This window comes from Trifolium pratense, linkage group LG7, assembly GCF_020283565.1.
Source record: "Trifolium pratense cultivar HEN17-A07 linkage group LG7, ARS_RC_1.1, whole genome shotgun sequence".
Classification (NCBI taxonomy): domain Eukaryota; kingdom Viridiplantae; phylum Streptophyta; class Magnoliopsida; order Fabales; family Fabaceae; genus Trifolium; species Trifolium pratense.
The window spans coordinates 38,455,332-38,476,290 of record NC_060065.1 but is presented as its reverse complement, the minus strand read 5'-3'; the positions used below and the strand labels follow the sequence as shown (position 1 = coordinate 38,476,290).

The following is a 20,959-nucleotide window of genomic DNA, read 5'->3' as shown; positions in this document are numbered from 1 at the left end:
AATGCATTGGTGATTTCCTACGAATTTGCTGTTTTTAGACTTGTGTTGTATTTCTGTTTGACATTTATTTTCTTAACCTGCTCTAGGTTGTTGCTGAATTGCAAACAGCAAAAGAAGAGATTGAGAAACTGAAAGAAGAAGTGCATGCTAACAAAGCGCACATGATGCAGGTTATTATTATATTATTTTCTTTTATATTTGATTTTTAATTTTTAAATAAATAAACTAACCGCCTGTTTACATTTTACATTGAAGTATAAGAGCATCGCTGAGGTGAATGAAGATGCATTGAAACAAATAGAAAATGCACATGAGGACTACAAGATAGAGGTATTTTGGCATGCTTGAATTTTGAAAGCTATTTTAAATGCCATTTGTTATTGTTGTAAATAGGCTTAATTGAATACCAAAATTAAAAAATAAAAATAAATAGGCTTAATTTTATTTTTAGTCTGTCTACTATTGCTAGTGAAGTTGGCTCCTAAAACGTTTTAGATCAAATTTAGTCCCTCTACTTTTCAATTGATGTCTTCTCCATCTCTTCCAAATATTCATACTCAAATTCGTCCAATCTGTTTAAAAAAACCTTAATTTATATCTCATATCCATCATGATAATAGGACTATATTTGCTAAACATTTAAAATAGAGGGACATTAAGCTTGAAAAAACTTAAGCCACCTAAATTACACAGTCCAAACTAGAGGGACTAAAAGTGTAATTTAACCCACTAAATATATATTTTTTTTGAAGAAGCTAAATTAGCCCACTCAAATTGGCACCAGAGGGAATCAAACCTCAGACCTCAAGAGGAGCACACTCCCAGGTCCCAAGCCAATACCAATACACCAACCCAAGTGGGTTCCCACTAAATATATTTTGTTTGTAATCAATCATTGTTAACACATTTAGGTTGACAATACAAAGAAATCTCTAGAAGCTGAAGTGCATTCACTTAGAGAGAAGGTTTCAGAGCTTGAAAAAGAATCTAGTTTGATATCAGAAGCAGTGGTATCTGCAACTGCTGGAAAGGAAGAGGCTCTGACATCTGCTTTGGCTGAGCTAACAAATCTCAAAGAAGAAATTTTATCGAAAACGTATGTTGTATCTTTGTAGTGCATTGTAACATTTACCGCTTCTTTGGTTAAATGGAACTTACATTTTCTGCATGCAGTTCTCAAATTTCAGAGATGGAAATTCAGATATCTGGATTAAAAGAACACCTGGACAAGGAACATCAGAAATGGCGTTCAGCTCAAACGAATTACGAAAGACAAGTTAGAACACAGTTGTTTATTTATATAGCATACATGAGTTGTTTGTTTGATTACATGATTTATTGGCTTTTGTGATTTTTTTAATTGTGACTAATATCTGAATTCAGGTAGTTGGAAAATATTAAACCTTCTTACTTTGGCTTTTGTTGTCATTTTTAAATGTAATTTTCCACGGTTACTTTACAATCTGGATTAGCTGTTTTCATTAACATTGTTTTTCTTATAGATCTTTGCATTGGCTATCATCAGTCATTAACATTGTTTTTCTAATAATGTGTTCATTAACATTGTTTTTCTTATAGATCTTTGCATTGGAATCTGCACCGATTTGTTATTTAGAAGTTTCTTTTCTTTGCCTTGTTTTCTTATAGACCTTATCTTTTTCTTATCTGGAAATGAAAATAGTGAAAAAACTGAACAGCATCTTAATTCATATTCGATGATTTCTTTCTGCTGCAGTGGCTAATTTGTTCATTATCCAATAAGACTAGTTTTGGAGACAAAAGTTGCATCTTCCTAAAACTTTCGTTCTTTTCCTTGCTTCTAATCTTTGATGATTTGTATTTTTCAGGTTATTCTCCAGTCAGAGACTATTCAGGAGTTGACTAAAACATCTGAAATGCTAGCTTCACTGCAGGAGGAGGCATCTAAATTACGTAAATTAGCTGATGCTCAGAAAATTGAAAATGTACGATTTCCTCATCATTTAATATTTCAGTTATCTGTTTCATTCTCAATTTGTAAGGACAATGCATATTAATTGTTTCTCTCTGTTTATTTCAAAACTTCATTGTGGTTTTTGAGTCTTGTGTATGTTTACTGGTTTTCTTAAGCTATTTTGGTGTACTGATCAAACTATCATAGCATATTGTCTGCGTCGTTAATCCTTGGATTTCATGCAGTTTTAAAAAAAAAATCTGTATCATAAATATCAGTGACTGTTCTCCATGAAGTGTTTGACCAATATTCTCTGTTAATTGCTTTTTCGTCATTCTGGTTTGCATCAATTGACGATGTGACAATATAATGAAACATTATCTTTTGTATCAAACATTTTTTTCATTGTGATTGTCTACCTGCTGTCAGCTCAGTGGCAAGAGTTTGACTTTGTAACCTCAAGAAACAAACTTCAAATCTCCACTTTAATTAATATAATTTCCTCCTTCCCCAATTTTTTTTATCTCAAAATGTTTTCATTGTGAATTTATTGTATTTTAATGGTCACTTGAATTCAAACTCCATACTGTCCCTGTTTTAGATTTTAAGCTGTGCTTCTGATAGTGCTAATTGCACTTCATATATACTCCGAAGTCATTTGTGCTGTAATACGACATTATTTATTGGTTTCTCTCTTTGTTGTAATCCTAATTCAACACATATATATTGTGTTACCAGAATGAACTAAAGGCTAAGTCGGAAGAGGAGAAGGCGAGACTTGAGAAGTCTAAGTATGATGCTGAGAAGAAATACAATGAAATCAACGAACAGGTTTTTAAGATTATCCTATTTGACCGTTTTTTATGTGCTTTAATTCAGAAAGATTCTTGTTTTTCGTTTGCATGAAATTGTGTGTATGGAGAGGGAAAAGAAACAGGACATAAACATGAAGATTGTCGTTTATTTGAATTTACTACGGAATAATATAAAAATATACATCAGATAATCTTACCATAACTAACCTAGTCATACTCATTTCTCAAGCTAGCATAAATAAAAAATATGGACAAACCTTGTGTATTTGTGTGTGAATGTGTTTGGGTAAACGATTCAAGGACTGCTCAATGATTTGGTGAGAGGATATGCTTGTTGATAATTTGATTTTTAGTTACGAAGGTGGTGGTTTTTTGTCCTTGTTATGGAACAATGGATTTGTGTGATATGCGATGTTTATGGATTGGGTTAATATATAATGTATTGAATATTGATAAATCTGAATTAGTGTTCCAACTAATAATCTCTGTAACTGCTTTTGAAGTGTTACAATAAGATTGTGATTAATTACATATTGTGTGGCATGTATGTTTATTACATGAACTTGAGTGATAGGTTTGCTATCAAGGGAAGTAGCAGTTGTTTTAGTCACGCAATTTAGTCACTAATGTCTATGTATCCTCTTATTTCCTTGTCAATAATCACATCCTATTTCCGCTTTGCCCAATTGGATGAAACACACATGTTTAGGTGAACTAAGTATAAATATGTTACTCGTAAGCCGTGTAGGGAGTCCCCATCGATGATATGTAATTTATATTAATACATGGAATTCCATAGTCATCAGACATGCATTCTTGTACTATGTTGGTTGCCACCATCTTATTTACACAATGAATTACATCAACTTATTTTCAGAATAAAATCCTACATAGCCAACTTGAGGCATTACATATTCAATGGGCTGAGAAGGAGCGTAATGCTACTGGTATTTCACCTGGAAGTAGTAGTGATACATTTGCTGATGCTGGCCTTCAAAATGTTGTCATTTATCTCCGCCGTTCAAAAGAAATTGTAAATACCCTTGTGTTTATGATATTCTCTCTTTCTTTCAGTTGTATGTTATTTTTTGGGTTTGTGAATACTATTTTTCTTCTATCACAGGCAGAAACAGAGGTTTCGTTGTTAAAACAGGAAAAGCTGCGATTACAGTCACAGGTAATATTTGTACACATGCTGTTTCATTATATTTCTTATGCACATCATGTATGAAATAAATGAAAGTATTCTAATGTCATATATAGCATATCATGACAATTGCGGAAATCATAAACATAGTATATCATGTCATGATCAATTAGCCTGGATCTAGTTGCATGAATTTAGGACACCATAAATAAAGATAAGAGAAAAGGATCTTTAGATTGCTTTGATGCCTTGTAGTATCTCTCGTCAATGATTATAGAATAGGATCTTTAGATTGCTTTGATGCCTTGTAGTATCTCTCATCGATGATTATAGGATAGGATCTTTAGATTGCTTTGATGCCTTGTAGTATCTCTCGCCAATGATTATAGGATAGGATCTTCCTCCCCTTCTTTCTGTACCCTCAATGGGTAGGCATACAATGACATCTCTCACACGAGTTATGTGTTACAATGTTATTGGAATCGTTCAAGTCATTTCAGTCAATTGTCCATATGTTCCAAGACATATATTTATAGAGAAAGTGGGGAATGGACCTACCCTTTCATGAAGGGTTACAATGGTTCTAGCAATTCTTTTATGAATAGTCATAAGGTATCAAACCATACCCTTTCATGAAGAGTTGAATGGTTCCACCCATCATGGATTCTTTCAACTATAGGCTACACTATTCAAGCACATTCACTATGTGATTTCCAACATCCATTGATCACAATATGGATATTTCAGGACCCATCAAGATATATCATATTTAACCAATTAATATCTGATAAATCAATGGAAGACCAAAACATAGAAATAAATTTTTTTACACATCAAACTTAGGGGAGTCATTCCTATCTCTTCTCTTACTTTCTTATGAAGATGTTAAACAATATATCACTTCTCTGTAGCTTGAGGGTGCTTTGAAGGCAGCCGAATCTGCAAATGCATCTCTAGAAGCTCAGCGTGTAAAATCAAGATCATTTATGTTCACTGAAGAAGAATTCAAATCATTACAGCTTCAGGTTGATGTCTCTATTTTCAGAAACTAAATTTATTCATTATATATGCTTATTGATTATAGTATAAGACAATGATCTTTACCTGGCAAAAATCATTTGCAGGTCAGGGAAATAAACTTGCTTCGTGAGAGTAATATGCAGCTCAGGGAAGAAAATAAGCACAATTTTGAGGAATGCCAGGTATAGATAGATATTTTACTTCCATTTTGATCTGCTGATTCTGTTGTTATTTCAAGAAGTTCATAGAAATGCTGTTCATAACCTAGCTATAAATACCTCATCTCAGTATCACACGGTTCCCCTGTTGCTTATAAACTATTTGTTGATTTTTTTGTTAGAAATTGCGTGAACTAGCAGAAAAGGCAAGAGCCGAGAAAGACAATCTAGAGAATCTTATAAGGGATAGGGAAATTGAGCTGGAAGGTCATAAAAAAGAGATCGAAACACTAAAAATTGAAAAGGAACATCTCAATCACAAGGTTTCTGAGGTATTGCTTTTGAAACACAAGAAATTTATTGAGTATACACTTTTATTCTTTTTAACTCTACCTTCACTGCTATTTCTAATTTATTTTGTCTGTTGTATCATCTTAAGTTGCTTGAAAGGAGTAAAAATGTTGACGTGGAGGATTATGATCGAGTGAAGAAACTTGTAAGAGATTTGCAGGTTGTTATAGTAAAAATGGCTTTAACTCTCAAACTGATCCCTTTCATTTTTCTAAATTTGTATATTGGTCCCTATATATTTCAAAATTTGTTCTTGAATTCTTTGTTCTTATTATCATTATGCAAACTTTGTTGTGTTGCCTTTCTTTTTACTGTTGGATTATTCTAGTTGCCGTGTTGAATATGATTTAACTCTTTAAAATGTTCAACATGTTTGTAAGTCAAACAAAATGAATAGATGGTTCTGGATCTATATATGCAATTAGCAAGATACACACAAATACACACACGTTTTCAATTTATTTATACTCTATTTGAAGAAATATCTTCATTTTCTTGGTCAGGATAAACTAAGAGATAGGGATGCTCAGATTGAGGACACTGGTAAAATTCTATCAAAAAAACATGAATCTATGTCACGTCTAGAGCAAAACCTTTCAAACTGCAAATTGGAGCTTTTGGAGAAAGAGAAGAGAATTAATGAGTTTCCGAAAATTGAGGTCTTTGACATATTCTGTCTTAAATTTAAATGTTTAGGAAAAAGTTTGTTTTGTTTAAAAACTTATGCTGTTACATGGTTGTTTGAACAGGCTACCCTAAAACAGGATGCGGAAAAGAATAGGAAAATGCAGGCCCATTTGAAGGTGAATATATTAAATTATAGGACAGTTTTGTTGATATTTTTGGTTTCACATTTGTTCTCATCCTTTGTTTTCTTTTTCATACTCACAGAAAAGGATTGATGTGTTGTCAAGGGAAAAGGAAGACCTAGTAAAAGAGAATCAGCAACTTTCTAGACAATTAGATGAGATTAAACAAGGTAACTGTCCATTCTGGATTTTGTACCTTTTTACTATTTTTTGGTGGAATGTATTTTTAAAGTAGGATGCTGTATATTAGTGAAAAGATCAACAAGTGATACAACTGGCGAACAAGGAATGAATCATGAAAAGGACACCAGAATACAGGTTAGTGGTTTGGATTGTTTCCCTGTTTTTAGGGTGAAGGAAGACAACCGATTCAACTTTTTATTTTTGTTGTACGTGATTCAATTTTCTGTTGGCTAGATGCTGGAAAAATATGTGGAGAAAGTTAAAGCTGAATTAACTAAAGAGAAGGAAGACAAATCCCTGGAGAAAAATAAACGACTGAAAAGTGAAAAGGCTATAATGGACTCTTACAACATTGTTGAGCATGTATTTCCCGCCTCACCATATTACCTTTGGCTTGTCTTCTGCTTCTTTTTTTTTCTTCTTATTTCTTATACAAATTCGATGCTTAACTACTGTATTTTTTATATTAGTTGTTGTTGGTATTATTATTATGTTTCCTGATTTTTCTATTTATTTAGGTTTGAGTTTGCGTCACCCTATAAATAGGGATTAATATTGATTGTTTTGTATCAAGTTGATATTTCAATAATAATCAAACTTTATTGGGGTAACGTGATGAGTTGTTTTTAGAGTTGATATGTTAGATGAGAGAGGAAATACCTTTTATATTATCAAAAGCACAACAATCTCAATCCAAGGCCCCATAGAGTGAGATAGGTGATTAAAGAATTATTTAAATGACCGTGAGTGACATAAGAGGGATCTCGTTAGTTTGCCTTGAAATTATGAACTGGTTAACTTGTAATTCTGGTCCGCTCTGGTATCTTACAGAAAATTTTAATTTTGTTATTGTTAATAATTAGAAGGTTAATTTTGTTACGTATCCAGTTCCCCCATTAATACTGATAATTATCTTATTCTTTACAGTTGAGGAGACCATCTTATTTTGTTTTCTTTACTTTTTGTCCAGTTCTATCAACCTTATTGGTTTATTTACTTTCAGGAGAAAAAACAGTTTCTTAATGAACTTGAGAGGCATAAGGAGGCTCTAAAGCGGTTGTCTGATGAAGTCGAAAAGCTTAAGATTATTGTTGGCAATATTCCTGAGGTAATGATTTATAAAAAAAATATTGTTCAACTGAACTAATTCCGAGGGATGGACATGCAATGGCTTGCTGGAATTATTTCTGATTATTTTATGTTTCTTGACTGTATGCTACTATATTTATGCTTGAATAACTTTTGACTGTCCCTGCTTACTTGTTCTTCACCTTATTTACATACCTGCATCCTACCTGTCTCCAGTAACCTGAAAATGACCTCCACCCCTTTTACATTTCCACGTGCTACTTTCATGCTAGCTAACTGAAGAATTACACGTTAACCAGTTCAGTGGAGGGCAGGGGGAGTGATTTTTCAACAATAGAAATTGTTTTCTGGAATGCATTTTTTTTCTGCAACCAAACCAAAGAAAAATGGAAATTGGACACCTGAAAAATTATCCAATGTTAATAACCAGTTCAATGGAGGGTGGGGGGAGATTGTTTCTGATTGTATGGTGATGTGGCGCCATGCTGCCAGGCGGAGTTGGATTTTTAAAATAATGATGAAATTTAAAATACAAAATAGAAAAGCAAACAATTAAACCTAAAAACCTTTTTTTTTTGGTCAAGTAAAAACCACTTTTTTTATGGGACCAAAACGTTTCTTTAAGATTTATATATTTTTATTGGTCAATAATTTTTAATGAATTTTTTTTTTCTTTCGCTATTCTTTTGTTTTCTTTTCTATTTCTTAGGGAACCAATGTTGCTCAACTTCTTTCGGGATCCATTGTTGATGACATCTCTGCTCCTTATATCTCCGCTGTTGAAAATTTTGAAAAGGAAGCTCATGCAGTATTTGTTGAGTTTGGTGGCCGTGCGACTCTTGGAGATGCATCAACAGTTCCAGATAGTTCAGCAACTGCTACAGGTTACTTTATCGTTAATATGGCAGTTTTCAATAATGAAACAAAAAAGAATGCAGTTTTCAATAATATGGCATAATGGTTTTGTTGTCCTTATACTTATAGAATAACCGCATTATGGCAGGTTCTCTGGTCCATACTCATGTCCCAAACATATTACCCTTGGCAGCCCCTGTAACAAGCAGTTTGCCACTTAAGGCCACTGGAGATAGTGAGAAAAGACCTGGACCTACAAAATCTAGTGTGGAAACTCGTAAAATTGGTAGGAGATTGGTCAGGCCACGACTAGTAAAGCCAGATGAGCCACAAGGTGACACTGAAATGTCTGATGTTGAAGTACTTGGGGGCAACAAGCCTGGACCATCTATTGACACAGAAACCCAAAGCGATTTTGCTTCATCATCTCAACCAGCGGCTCGGAAACGTCTTGCACCTATCTCAACATCCGAATTACGCAAAGAATCTGTTGCACCTGGTGAGAAGAGCTCTGATGTAATAGCACCTTTGTTAAAGAAGCCTAAAGGATCTGAATCTCCAGAAAAGAGTGGCGAAGAACAACCTTCTACAACCCCAGAATTTACTAGCAGTCAGCCAGTTGCTGAAGAATCATTTGAAAGTGGTGAGTTGCCACAAGGCCAAAATGAGGAAGTCAGTGAGGCTCAAAATGATGATGAGACAGATGTTGGGAAGGATGAAGATTCTAAAGATCCACCACACTTGGATGGCACTAGTCAAGATGAATTACAAGCTGACAAGACTGGAATTTCAGAAGAGAACCTGGATCAACCTGCAGAGACAAAAATGGTATCTGATGAGATGCAGAGGGATCATACTGAGATAGACAACCAACAATCAACATTGCCTCTGAATAGTGAGACAGAAGAGGGAGAGTTGTTGCAAGAAGCCGGAGATCCTGAGGGTGGCTGTGATGATGAAAACCAAGAATCTCGGGAGGCAACCCCTGAACCTTCCCCTGCTAGGGGTGATGATGATGCTTTAGAGGCCGGTGAGATTAATTCGCCCGAGGTTTCAAGTGATGATAAGAATGATGAAGGTGACTTGGTTGAGGATGCTGCTGATGGTTCTGATAAATTAGTTGATAACGAACCAATTGCAGTTGAGAGTGATCCAGTAGCTGAGGCTGCACCTGTTGTGAGTGAGAGTAATTTGCAGAGTAGCGTTGGAGAAAGCAGTCCCTCTAAATTACCTGTTTCAAAGCAAGGGACCACCAGTGTCCCCTCTAAAACAGAAGAGGTAAAGCCATCATCACCAATTAGTGATATGTCATCAACTACCATTAATATACACGAGCGAGCCCGACAGATGGCTCAATTAAGACAAGCAGGGCAAGCTGGAACTAGTGTGTTTACCACTGCAGGAAGAGGTCGTGGAAGAGCTCCCCGTGGCCGGCTTCAAAGAGGTCGTGGACGAAGACCACCATCTAGTGATGCATAAATGCAATGCCATCAGTAATTGAATTTTAATGACGCAGTAGTACTTGTAGACTTCCTCTCGTCTGGTAAAACAGTTTACTTATGAGTAGGTGTAAATGGGCAAACAGTTATTATTATGTAAATACAATTTTGTGAACTTGTTTCCGCTTTCTACTTTGTGTTCATTATACTGTGACCTGACACCTTAATGTTGAATTGAGATCGGTTTCTGATTTAGTAATTTACATGTTTGGTTTCCAGGAATAGTATTTTCATGGCATTCCATATTAAAGGTCCGTTTGGATTAGCTTGTTTTTCAGCTTATGCAAACAACTTTTTTTTTTTTTTTGAAAACTTGGTATCCGGCCTTAGGACCGACTAATCCAAGGGGACCAATCCCACCGCCCACTTGTGGGGGCCCCATTTAGAGCCAGAGTTTTTTTTGCTCTGTATGGACTTAGCCCACCGAAATTGGCACCAGTAGGAATCGAACATGAGACCTTGAGAGGAGCATGCTCCAAGGGCCCAAGCCAACACCACTCGACCAACCCCAAGTGGGTTCTTATGCAAACAACTTATGCAATATAAATTAGGTTTTATGCTATTTTATAAGTTCTCACTAGAGAAAATTGTATTTTTATTAGCATAAGTTGTTTGAATAAGCTCAAAAATAAGTTAATCTAAACGGACCCTAAGATGTACGCACAGGAAAAATAAATGAATATTTTGCGGACCTTTTTGAGATTTTTTTATAATCATTTATATGTTTTAATTATTATTTTTTTTTTGGTAAATTAGATGTTTCAATTATGTTTGCGTATAAACTTTTTTCAAAAATCATTGTTGAAATAAATAAATTTGAGTTTAAAGATGGTAAACAGTTCGTGTAATGGAAGTTTACACAGATAACCAATTAAAAAACCCACAATTTTCACACATTATATTACAATTTTAATTAATAACTGCTATATTCATGGTACTTCCTTCTATATTGTTTCTCTCCATTTGATCCAGCGCCATGATTCATGCTTCTCCTGACTACCAACACTTTTGTGTAAGGATTTAATTGATATAGACCGACGGTGTAAAATAAATTTACACTGTCAATCAATACCAACCATGTTTTCCGTCACATCACCCGACTCCACCCCACTTTTTTTATATGACATGGCAAAATAATGGTTGTTTATTGGACGATTGTGCAAAACTATTTTACACCGTCGATGCATATCAATTAAACTCTTTGTGTAAACACTTTCTATTTTTCTCTAAATATGGAATGTTCTATTTTAGAGATATATATTGAAGCATAAGTATATCGGAACCTTTCTTAATCTAATTTCCTAATTGCTTTGTGTATCATTGTTTTGTCTTTTCTGCGGTTGAAAAGTGGAAGATAATGGAGTAACATGTCAAGGCGAATCTTCTGGTTTTGTAGTGATGATTATGATGTTTATGTTTATTGTGGTCAGCAATTGATGAAGAGGTTGCGAGAAAAGAGAGGGCGTTAAAGTTTGAGTGCTACATAAATCCGGGGGACAAGATTTATGAAGAGTGGGAGGCATTAAAGCTTGAATTATTTCATGTGATGTGTGTTGTTATGCTTTTTAGTTAATTTGTTATATTGTTGTATGTTTGATTCTCAGAATGATCAACTTAGGATTAGACAAAGTTTATTGTTAAGAGACATATAATAATAAATTGATTTAATGAATACATGCAAGGACTTAGACATAAGCCTCAAGGCCATAGTGAGAATACATGCAAGAATTTATGAACTAAAATGAATTAAGCGTGACATAGACATAGGAACCACGTTATCCCCATTTTATTATCTAACGTTGTACACATACCCCATAAGGCAAGCATTGCTCACGATAGCCATGACAACACTAATCACACACAAACATTGAACCTAGTTAAATGAATCATTATTCCAACACTTTCCAACTATTGTCACCAAAACCCTATTTTAATTAATTGTTATTTCTTTGTTGTTAAAATCTTTAAGGACCCGTTTGATGCGCGGGATATGGAGACAGGATATGATAACACTATCCTATCATATTTGAATCTCTTGTTTGGTGCACCAAAAGAAAAGGATAAATTAAACCTACTACTAATCCTATTCTATCAAACCTTTGTTATTTTAATCCTTATTTTTAGCTGGGTTACCAATCTGATAGCATAAATTTCACGCGGCTTATTTTTCTATTCCACAAAACACCTTCTTCGACTCCCACCTCTGCAAACTGCATCGTCCTATTTTTTTTTTTCAATTTCACTCTCGTTCATTCTCACATATCCTCTTTCTCTCCTAACCCTATGAACACATCCTCTTTCTCTCCTAACCCTTCTTTACCTTTTTCTCTGACTCGAACTTGTAACAATAATCCACAATTGATTTGCAACAACCACTTTTCTCCCAACTCCACCTTCTTTCATGTATCAATTCAAGATTTATTTGTTTGTAATCACAATGGATCGGTTTGCTTCTATTAAGAATTGATGTGCTTCTAAGCCCTAATTTCCCCCTAATTTTGTTAATTTTGTTTTTCAATTCCTATTTTGTTCTTCTGTTGATTAAAAAAAATTAAGTTGTTCAAATCATCATGAATAAATTGTACTCGTCTTGTTCCTATTTATTTGGCATATTGAATAAAAGAAATTGTGTTTGTGCAGTGTTCCAAAATCTGATTTTTTTTTTTTTTTTTTTTTGTTTCTTAGGAGTATTTTTTTTAATGATAGTTAGGATAGTTTTGTCATTTAAATATAATATATATCTTATCATGTTCATATCAAATGTGCACCAAACACAAGATAGGATAAATACATATCGCTATCCTATCATATCCTTATCCAGCATTTTATCATATCCTGTTCATATGCTATCCTGCGCACCAAACGGGCCGTAAATGATATTTTGTTACCTTTCTACTAATAAGCTAAGAATTAATTGGATGAAAATTGAAATGAAGTTCCCTTAAACAATCCATGTATGTACGATACTCTATCTTATTACTTGCTGCAAATTAATTGTGTATACTTGCACACGTTAATCAAGCGAACGGTTGACACCGCCATCTTCTCCAACAAAGCCAAAAACTATGTTGATGTCACCTTCCTGAAGTACTTCCGAGACCTTTGGATGACACCTACGTGTGAGGTCCTGCTGCACTGACATTCATGTATCGGGAGCTGACCAATGCCATTGTCCCAATGTGCAAGTATTTTGCAGAGTATTTGACATTGCTTAAGGTAATCATATTCAATATTTTTAAATTATTAACCCACTTATATTGGTGCATTGGTATTGGCTTGAGACGGGGGAGTGTGCTTCTTTTGAAGTCTGAGGTTCAATTCTCTTTGGTGTCAATTTAGGCGGACTAATTTAGCTTCTTCAAAAAAAAATTAATTATTTGTTAAAATATTATATATCATTGTAATTTAATTTAATTACAATTTTATGTAGTGTTAGTTCTACCACCACTTCAATCGACATCGGCAGGGAAGCGGATGATGAGTATGATGAGAAAAGGACATACTAACATGAAATCCATTATGAAGGCCATGGATCAGATGCTGCCACACGATGTAAACTGATGTCTAATGTGTTATGAGAGGGTCCTACACAAGTTTGATTATGTCCAAACCATTCCACAGCATACACATCGCTCTACGCCCACCACCACTCCACAACAAATTCAGCATCAGTACACCCAATACTTGGATTGGGTCCTGACTCCTAACATGCTAGGCAAACCTGCTCTGTATCAATGGCTAACTGCGACAGATTACATGACCACTTTATATCATTGCATTGCCACCCGCCCGCCTAGGCCAACGGAGTTGGATGCTATTGGGTCATAAGAGGAACCAATTGAGGGTGAGAGGACATTTGATTTGGTGGCTTCACTGCGCCACATCCGTGAAATCACACAGGAAGTGATGGTTAATGGGAACATACCACATGATTATCATCCTTACGTAGTTTTGCAGGAGATTGAGAAGGAGACCATCACTTACATTTTTCAAAGGATGCAGATACTCAGTAGGATGTTATTTGTATTAATTTCTGAATAATTATTTTATTTTGTGGTTTCTGGATAATAATTTTGGATGAATATTTAAAATTATGATGTTTTATGTATAGTTAAATCTGTTGCGTTTATATCTTTTTTTTAATCTTGATCTGTTTGGATGTGAATGAGCCCCCTACTATGGACCACTGATTTTCATCATATAATAATAATACAGTCTTTAATGCCACAAATAACATATGCCTCAAATTATGATTGGTTAGAAACTTTCCAATTCCAATAATTTCTCTATCATCCATTGGACAACCTATCATTTTCAACATATTACTGGCAACCTGTCCTAATCAAGGCATTTGTTATACTCTTAAATTCTAAAACTACAAGGAAAATTTAAAATAAAAAAGTAAAGAAAAGAAAATAGCAAGAACAAGGAACCAAACTAAACCTTTTATGTGCCCTAAAAAAAGAAAGAAACAAAACAAAACAAAATTAAAAACTAAATGTTTCCTTGTAACAGCAATAACCTTGTCCTTCCAACATTAAAACTTCATCTTTGTATTTTTTGTAAAATTTTGAAACCAACTATCATTTTCTCATGAGATTATTTTTCTTCCTTTTAAAGCATCAGCAAGATTTTTTTTTTTTTTTTGGAACTTCAGACTTGAAATTCATGATCTCTTACTTCATAGCTCAGGAATAGCACCAGCATGCATGATGATATGGTGAGGTCCACACGAATAGCATAGGATTTCATTCTCTTCAGTCATTCACTTTCTCAGCCAATTTAGGGTCCTCCATGTTCTTTACAGTTGATATGTCTACTGATCCAAGTGCACTTGTTAAGTCATCTATATGCTGCAAACAAAATTATGTGTAAATAATAAGCAAAGATATCAAAGCATCCCAAAGGAATATGATTGCATATAATAAGAGTTTAATGTGCATGCCATGATGATGTAAAATAATCTTACACGGTCATCCAATAATAAGAAATCATCATTCTATCATGTCATATAACTACTTTCAAAATAACTCTGTGATTTGGCGGAATACAAGATGCTCATTGGATGTTAATGTAAAACTATTTTACACTGGTAGTGCATATTCTATTTTCTCATAAAAAATAAAAGAATTTGAGTTTAATGGAGATGCATTGGGAGTTTTAAATAAATGATGAGAAGGATATAATTGTAACAATTAAAAAGGTGGGCCTTAGACCACTCAAAAAATTATTGGACACAAAACTAAAATAAATAATTGAGAATACACTAAAATTAATAAATTGAGAAATACTAAAGTCAGAAATAAGAGAACATGCTCCAATGTATGTACAAAGATCTATTACTTTATGAGATTTCTCAACTCCAAATTATTCCAAAAAGGGTATCAAGTTTAGAATAATTTGTCAACTAAGCATTTATCAAATATTTTAAAAGAATTCCAATTCCTTCTCCAAACACAATTATGCCAAAGTGGTCCCACAATCACATGCACCCATGGATCAATAATGTCAAAAAAAGATTTATAGGTATCAATGTGTGCTGTCATTACTAAGAAGTAAGAACTTTGGAATAAGAATAAGGTACAAGAGTAAAATCAAACCTGTGTATTGGTATGATGCATCATAGGTTGTCTTATTTTCTTCTCCTGCATGACTTTTTGACGGCCTTCGTAAAAATCAAAATCCTCCAGTATCGATGTTTTTGATACATAGTTCTTGAAAATGTTCAGCATTTCAATACCTTGCGGAAAATGTACCTGGAAAGTGGAAATTTCAAGACAACAGTGAGCATACAGAAGAAATTAATACGAAATTTTCGGTAAACTATTGCTTAAATAGAATGTGAAAAATGCGAACCTCTTGTGTGTCTCTACTGTTTGTTACAGGCTTGTGATCATTATTCTCGAGTATAATATGCCGTAGCTGAGGATTTGGAATGTCCTTTATAATGTGCCATTTGACAGGGAAATATCCGTTCCATTTATCTTGCTGCCAGAAATCCATACTCTTGTTGAAATCCACTCGGCCGATCATCTCGGCTACTCCACAAAATTGACCGCTAGCATTGACCTGAAAACAAACAATTACCAAAAGCATTGATGTGAGGAATTTGTGGTTTTCGAAGATAAATAAATGAGCAAAAGTAAAACACGGATGCGAGCGATATGTAGTTCTTGAAATAGAATCGAAATTTAACTCAAATTTGATAGCATACCGAGAAGAAAAGAAATACAGGGCACTTGCTTCCATTCGATTCCATTCGATTTTGTGCATCCTGAAACGCATTGTCAAGCCTCTTATTCCCATTAGGAGTACTGGCCCATACATTGTACTTGATGCTCTTGTGGACATCGTCTTCGCTGTACGATTTGATGACAAAGAAAAGTGCATGATCATATGTGGTTGGAAAATCAGGAAGGTTATACTGATCTGTCCTGACTTTGCTGTCACCATTTCCACTCTTATCGACCGCCACCGTTCGTGCAGAATTAGCTCCAGAATTTACTTCACCTTTCACATTAGCTGTTCTAGGACCATGATTCTGCTCATTAAGCGGATCATTAACCTTGCTTCTCAGTTTCAGCTTTTCAGTACTAACCCATCCCTTTGTATTTGCTTTTGCATAATGCAAGTTGTTTTGATGGGGAAATCCACTCTTTGCTTGATTGTATGCAGAAAACTTTGCGACAGGCAAAGAACCTTTTGCCATTGTATCTGAATGGAGAACTGGACCAGATATGGATGCCTGAAGAAACACCACAAGCTCATTAGAATAATCTAATCTTGGATAATAAGTGCGATAAATAGTATTGACAAAATAATCGTTAACGTTGCATTAAACTTTTGTAAACGATAAATATATAGGAACAATTTTTTTTTACAAAAGCGACACTTAAACATAAACAAAGGAAAGTAAACACAAGGCGAAAGACTGCAGAAGCTAGGTTACCTTGTTTGCTTGTTTTGGCTGATTACGCTTAACATGAATTGATGAGACATCTAATAATGGTGAGGAACCCTTCGCATCTGATGAGTTGCTCACAGTAGATGAGGGCACAGACTTTGACGTCACACCACTACCGGTATGAGTCTGGGAAGAAAAATTAGATCTACTGCTTGGTTTACCAGCGAATTCATTGTAACGATTCCCATGTGATACATCTTGTGTTGTTAGAGATGAATCCCATGAGTATGTTGATGGAAATAACTCAGCATAAGGTAAAGAAGCTGGAAAATAGCCGGGGGATCCAATTGGTTGTTGATAGACGGAACCGGGAGGGTAGAATTGATACTGGCCATCGACGCCAGGTGTATTCACAGGAATGTATGAAGAGTAGCCAGTCTGATATCCTGGCATGAGATAGACATAAGATCCATTATCTGCTTGCATGACCTAAATAAAACCAACAAAAAAAAAGAAGATATTTACATAAATAAATTGTACAACATATTAAAGAGTTGCATAGTGAATTGTTATTATTTCAAGAAATCTTCTTTACTAGCCACATTTTCTTTGAATCTAACCGGATTTCATAGATAATATCAGGTAAAAAGTAGTGATACAATTTTTTTTTTAAAACTCGGTATCCGGCCCAAGGACCGACTAATTCGAGGGGACCAATCCCACCGTCCACTTGTGGGGGGCCCATTTAAAGCCAATGTTTTTTTCTCTTTATGGATTAGCCCGCCGAAATTGGCACCAGAGGGAATCGAACCTGAGACCTTGAGAGGAACACACTCCAAAGTCCCAAGCCAACACCACTAGGCCAACCAAAGTGGGTTAGTAGTGATACAATATGAATGAAGAATTTCATTAACTAGTTATTTTCAAGCCAAAACCAAGCAATCCCAAATCTGTTATAGAATCCAAAATGTGCTAAAAAGACATCATACATCATCATTACAGTTTTCTTTTCTATTCAACACTTCCTTAGGATATATGCCTTAAGAATATGATTCGTGGAGACGCATGCATATTTCTCAAACATGAAATGATGGAATATGATTCTTCTAACTTGCCTAATGCAATGCAAATTATCAGATTCAAGTATCTATATCGAAAATCACACAATCATCATGACAAACAAAACTGAATAGGAAGACTAAACTATAATCACACTCATCATATGAAAAATAACTGAATCAGATTCAGACATGCAACAAGTCAACCACATAGAAAGACTGAACCATAATAACAGAATCATCAAGACAAAAAAACCATAAACCAGCTCATGAAACTTACAGGATACTGAAAATCCACAGCATCAGCAGCACCAACATAATATCCTTGATTTTCTGGCTCTCCATAGAAACCACCATAACCTGTGATCATTCTACCGTAAGAAATGAAATCATAAATATACAATCAATTTAAATGAAAAACAATGTTGTCAAATAGCAGCTATATTGACGCTATAGCGCAGCGGAATCTGAACAATTCTCTATTGCTCTACAATACTGTTGTCAAATAGCAGCTATAGCGATGCTGTAGCGTAGCCGAATTAGAACAAACTACTATTATCCGCGATCTGCAATTGACAACAATGATGAATGGCGAGGGAAGGAGGGTCTTCGACCATCGGAAACTAACCTGGATAGTAGTATCCATAATAACTACCAGCAGCATAAGGAACATTCTGATCTGTGAATTGGTATTCATGATCCACATCCCCTTCTTTGAAACTTCCAGAAGCATCTCCTAATGATGATACACATGATCTTGCTTCAGATGGTGGTGAACTTCCACCACCCTTTGAAGGAACCTAATCATAACATACAAATCCAATAAGAAAACAAAAACATAAGATTCTTCATATCTCATATGCATAACTAATGAAACAGTTAACTTCAACAAAAACAACAAAAAAAAAAATGTAAAAATTGAAATTGGAATCACATGCAATAGAAATAAGATATGGCAATTACCATGTTGGAATTGTTATTCTCAGCAGTTGAAGAATCACCATGAAGCTTCTTCTTATTCATTTCATCTGCAGCTGTAAAAAGCAGAAAATTTTCAACACAGTAAAAATCTCATTTTTATCAAAAATAAATAAATAATCACAATATATAAATCATAAATAATCAAAATGAAAGAAATTATGAATCTAAACTCACAAAAACCATAAAAACTAATTAGAAGAAATGGAATACCTTTTTTCGATTCATCAGCCATAGAAGTAACACCTATAATCCAAAGGCTCTCAGAATACAACTTCAACAAAAAATCTTAAAACCCCTTAACTAAGAAACCCAAAGGTTAAAAAAAAAATTAAAACTATAAATTAAGTTTTTTTTTTTTGTCTCTTCAACTGAGAAGGTGAAAAAATGAAATTTTGAAAGGTTTAAAAAAACAAAAAAGAAAAAACAATAAACCCCAGAAGATATTTAAGAAAAAGAAAATCTGGGTATGAATTATTTTTGTCACTAGAATTGTGGGTTGCGAAGAAAAAAATCACTAAAAAAATGGAATTTGGTGTAAAAATGAAGAAAAAACAAATAATAAGGGCGAGAAACACGGTGAGGATATCCTTAAAAAGATAATCTTGTTTTTGGTTTTTTGAAGATATTGTTTTGTTTTGAACAGAGAGTCTATATAAAGAGATGCTGATGAATGAATGGGAGAGAAGAAGAAGAAGAAAGGAAAAATGGTATCTTTTTGTTATAAAATAGGAAAAAGGGACGGTCTAGAAAGTTCCACGTCAATATCTTTTTATATTTATATTAAAAAATTAATTATTAGATTAAAATTCAAAAAGTTTTTACTTTTTACAGCTTTCACTTTTTCCTTTTTGAGATTTCTTAATTTGTAATTTTAGGTATGTTGCATCAGAAACTAACCGCGTAAAATTCAATTCAAAAAGCTTATAATTGCTACATTTATGATAATTTTAAATCTTTTTGAAAATATTGTAAAAAAGTCATATTAAAAATAAATAATAATCTATATTTATAATTGCGTAGTCACGAAGTATATAAAAATAAAATAATATAATAATAATAGCGTTCACACGATATACCAAAAATAAAATTTTAATGATAGTGTTTACACGGCATACTGACGTGTTTTTGAATGAAGATCAGAACAAAATTCATGATAACAAAATTAAATTTAAAGTTGAGAATTTAATACTATTATTTAGTATTTTTACTTTTATTACTATAATTTAAATTTAAATTATTATAACTAATTTGTATTTTAATTTTTTTTATAATTTATATTTGATTTATTAGGATTTGCTTAAGGATTAGATAACAATTGATTTAAAATTAATATTGCTTTGGAATTTGGATGGGCAGAACAAATATATTTCCAATGACTAGACATGTGGATGAAGTGGTGGCTTTAATCTCAAGCACGAAGTAGAAAGGTATTTGCAAGAATGTTAGCACTTTGACGCTTAAGTCGGCATTTGAAAGAGGTGAAATGCTATGGAAATTGGGGTGAATATTGTGTACCTTGATAACTAGGGTTATGCTTGTATATATAGGTCAAACCTTGCATGAGTATGCATGAAGAGTAGTGATTCCACTACGCGAGCGGGGATGGCAATAAGACAACTTTTGTACTATGCCAGATTCCTATTGGCCAATACCATGTGATATTTAGGACGTGGGTGTCCTTGTCTTTGGGCGCTGATCTTATGCTTGATAGCATGTATTTCAGCTTCACGCCGAAGGGCCTTGGTGTATTGGACTTTAGTCCGGTCCGGAACAGTTGCCCCCAAGTCCTTGCTATGAATATAGTGAGGATTTGATATCTTTGAGGTCGGGATAAAAGGTTCTTCTCTTGTGAATGAAGGTGGCACTTCATGTATCCTGGTTCCTAAGTCACAAAGAGGAGAAATAAGTGTCGCACTCGCATATCGGTGTGCAGTGTCACACTTAGGTTATTTGAGTACTTATGGTTTTCCAAGTTGTCATCCAGACCGTCGGTTTTGATTTGTGGATTTCCTCTAATTTGGATCGTTGGTCTTTCCTTTGCTTTATAAATAAGCGGGAGTTCTGTAGGGGAAGGATTTTCTTCCCGTTTTGATTGTCTCAACAACGGTTCTTCCTCTCTGATCGCCTTTCCGCCGACTCTTGCCTTCTTTTAATCAA

General features: G+C 34.3%; 2 protein-coding genes across 5 annotated transcripts in view; one reads left to right on the top strand and one right to left on the bottom strand.

The window, feature by feature from the left end:
* The window catches only part of LOC123893865 (nuclear-pore anchor), a 32,880-nt gene extending 22,803 nt beyond the window's left edge, over positions 1-10,077 (top strand). For 2 of the 3 annotated variants that reach the window (XM_045943684.1, XM_045943685.1), the window contains exons 29-48: positions 87-170; positions 256-330; positions 912-1,096; positions 1,174-1,276; positions 1,848-1,964; positions 2,672-2,764; positions 3,626-3,781; positions 3,872-3,925; positions 4,807-4,920; positions 5,020-5,097; positions 5,256-5,405; positions 5,513-5,584; positions 5,928-6,083; positions 6,174-6,227; positions 6,316-6,403; positions 6,484-6,551; positions 6,651-6,779; positions 7,420-7,524; positions 8,215-8,389; positions 8,509-10,077. In XM_045943684.1, the coding sequence (XP_045799640.1) occupies positions 87-170; positions 256-330; positions 912-1,096; positions 1,174-1,276; positions 1,848-1,964; positions 2,672-2,764; positions 3,626-3,781; positions 3,872-3,925; positions 4,807-4,920; positions 5,020-5,097; positions 5,256-5,405; positions 5,513-5,584; positions 5,928-6,083; positions 6,174-6,227; positions 6,316-6,403; positions 6,484-6,551; positions 6,651-6,779; positions 7,420-7,524; positions 8,215-8,389; positions 8,509-9,839 (3,387 nt within the window). In that variant the 3' untranslated portion in view covers positions 9,840-10,077. Of the gene's footprint in view, positions 1-86; positions 171-255; positions 331-911; positions 1,097-1,173; positions 1,277-1,847; positions 1,965-2,671; positions 2,765-3,625; positions 3,782-3,871; positions 3,926-4,806; positions 4,921-5,019; positions 5,098-5,255; positions 5,406-5,512; positions 5,585-5,927; positions 6,228-6,315; positions 6,404-6,483; positions 6,552-6,650; positions 6,780-7,419; positions 7,525-8,214; positions 8,390-8,508 lie in introns of all 3 variants that reach the window. The other variant, XM_045943683.1, reaches the window with a different exon arrangement.
* A 3,972-nt stretch (positions 10,078-14,049) lies between these two features.
* Positions 14,050-19,547, bottom strand: LOC123893864 (YTH domain-containing protein ECT4-like). 2 transcript variants are annotated; one of them, XM_045943681.1, is made up of 9 exons: positions 19,013-19,547; positions 18,785-18,855; positions 18,450-18,621; positions 18,102-18,181; positions 16,809-17,252; positions 16,074-16,604; positions 15,716-15,928; positions 15,460-15,615; positions 14,050-14,712 (listed from the first exon to the last, which is right to left on the bottom strand). In XM_045943681.1, the coding sequence occupies exons 1-9, from the start codon at positions 19,032-19,034 to the stop codon at positions 14,617-14,619; spliced, it is 1,785 nt and encodes a 594-aa protein (XP_045799637.1). In that variant the 5' UTR covers positions 19,035-19,547; the 3' UTR covers positions 14,050-14,616. The 2 variants fall into 2 exon arrangements, with proteins under 2 accessions (XP_045799637.1, XP_045799638.1); XM_045943682.1 differs by lacking the exons at positions 18,785-18,855; positions 19,013-19,547 and having other exon boundaries at positions 18,102-18,192; positions 18,450-18,591.
* Between the last annotated feature and the right edge of the window lie 1,412 nt (positions 19,548-20,959).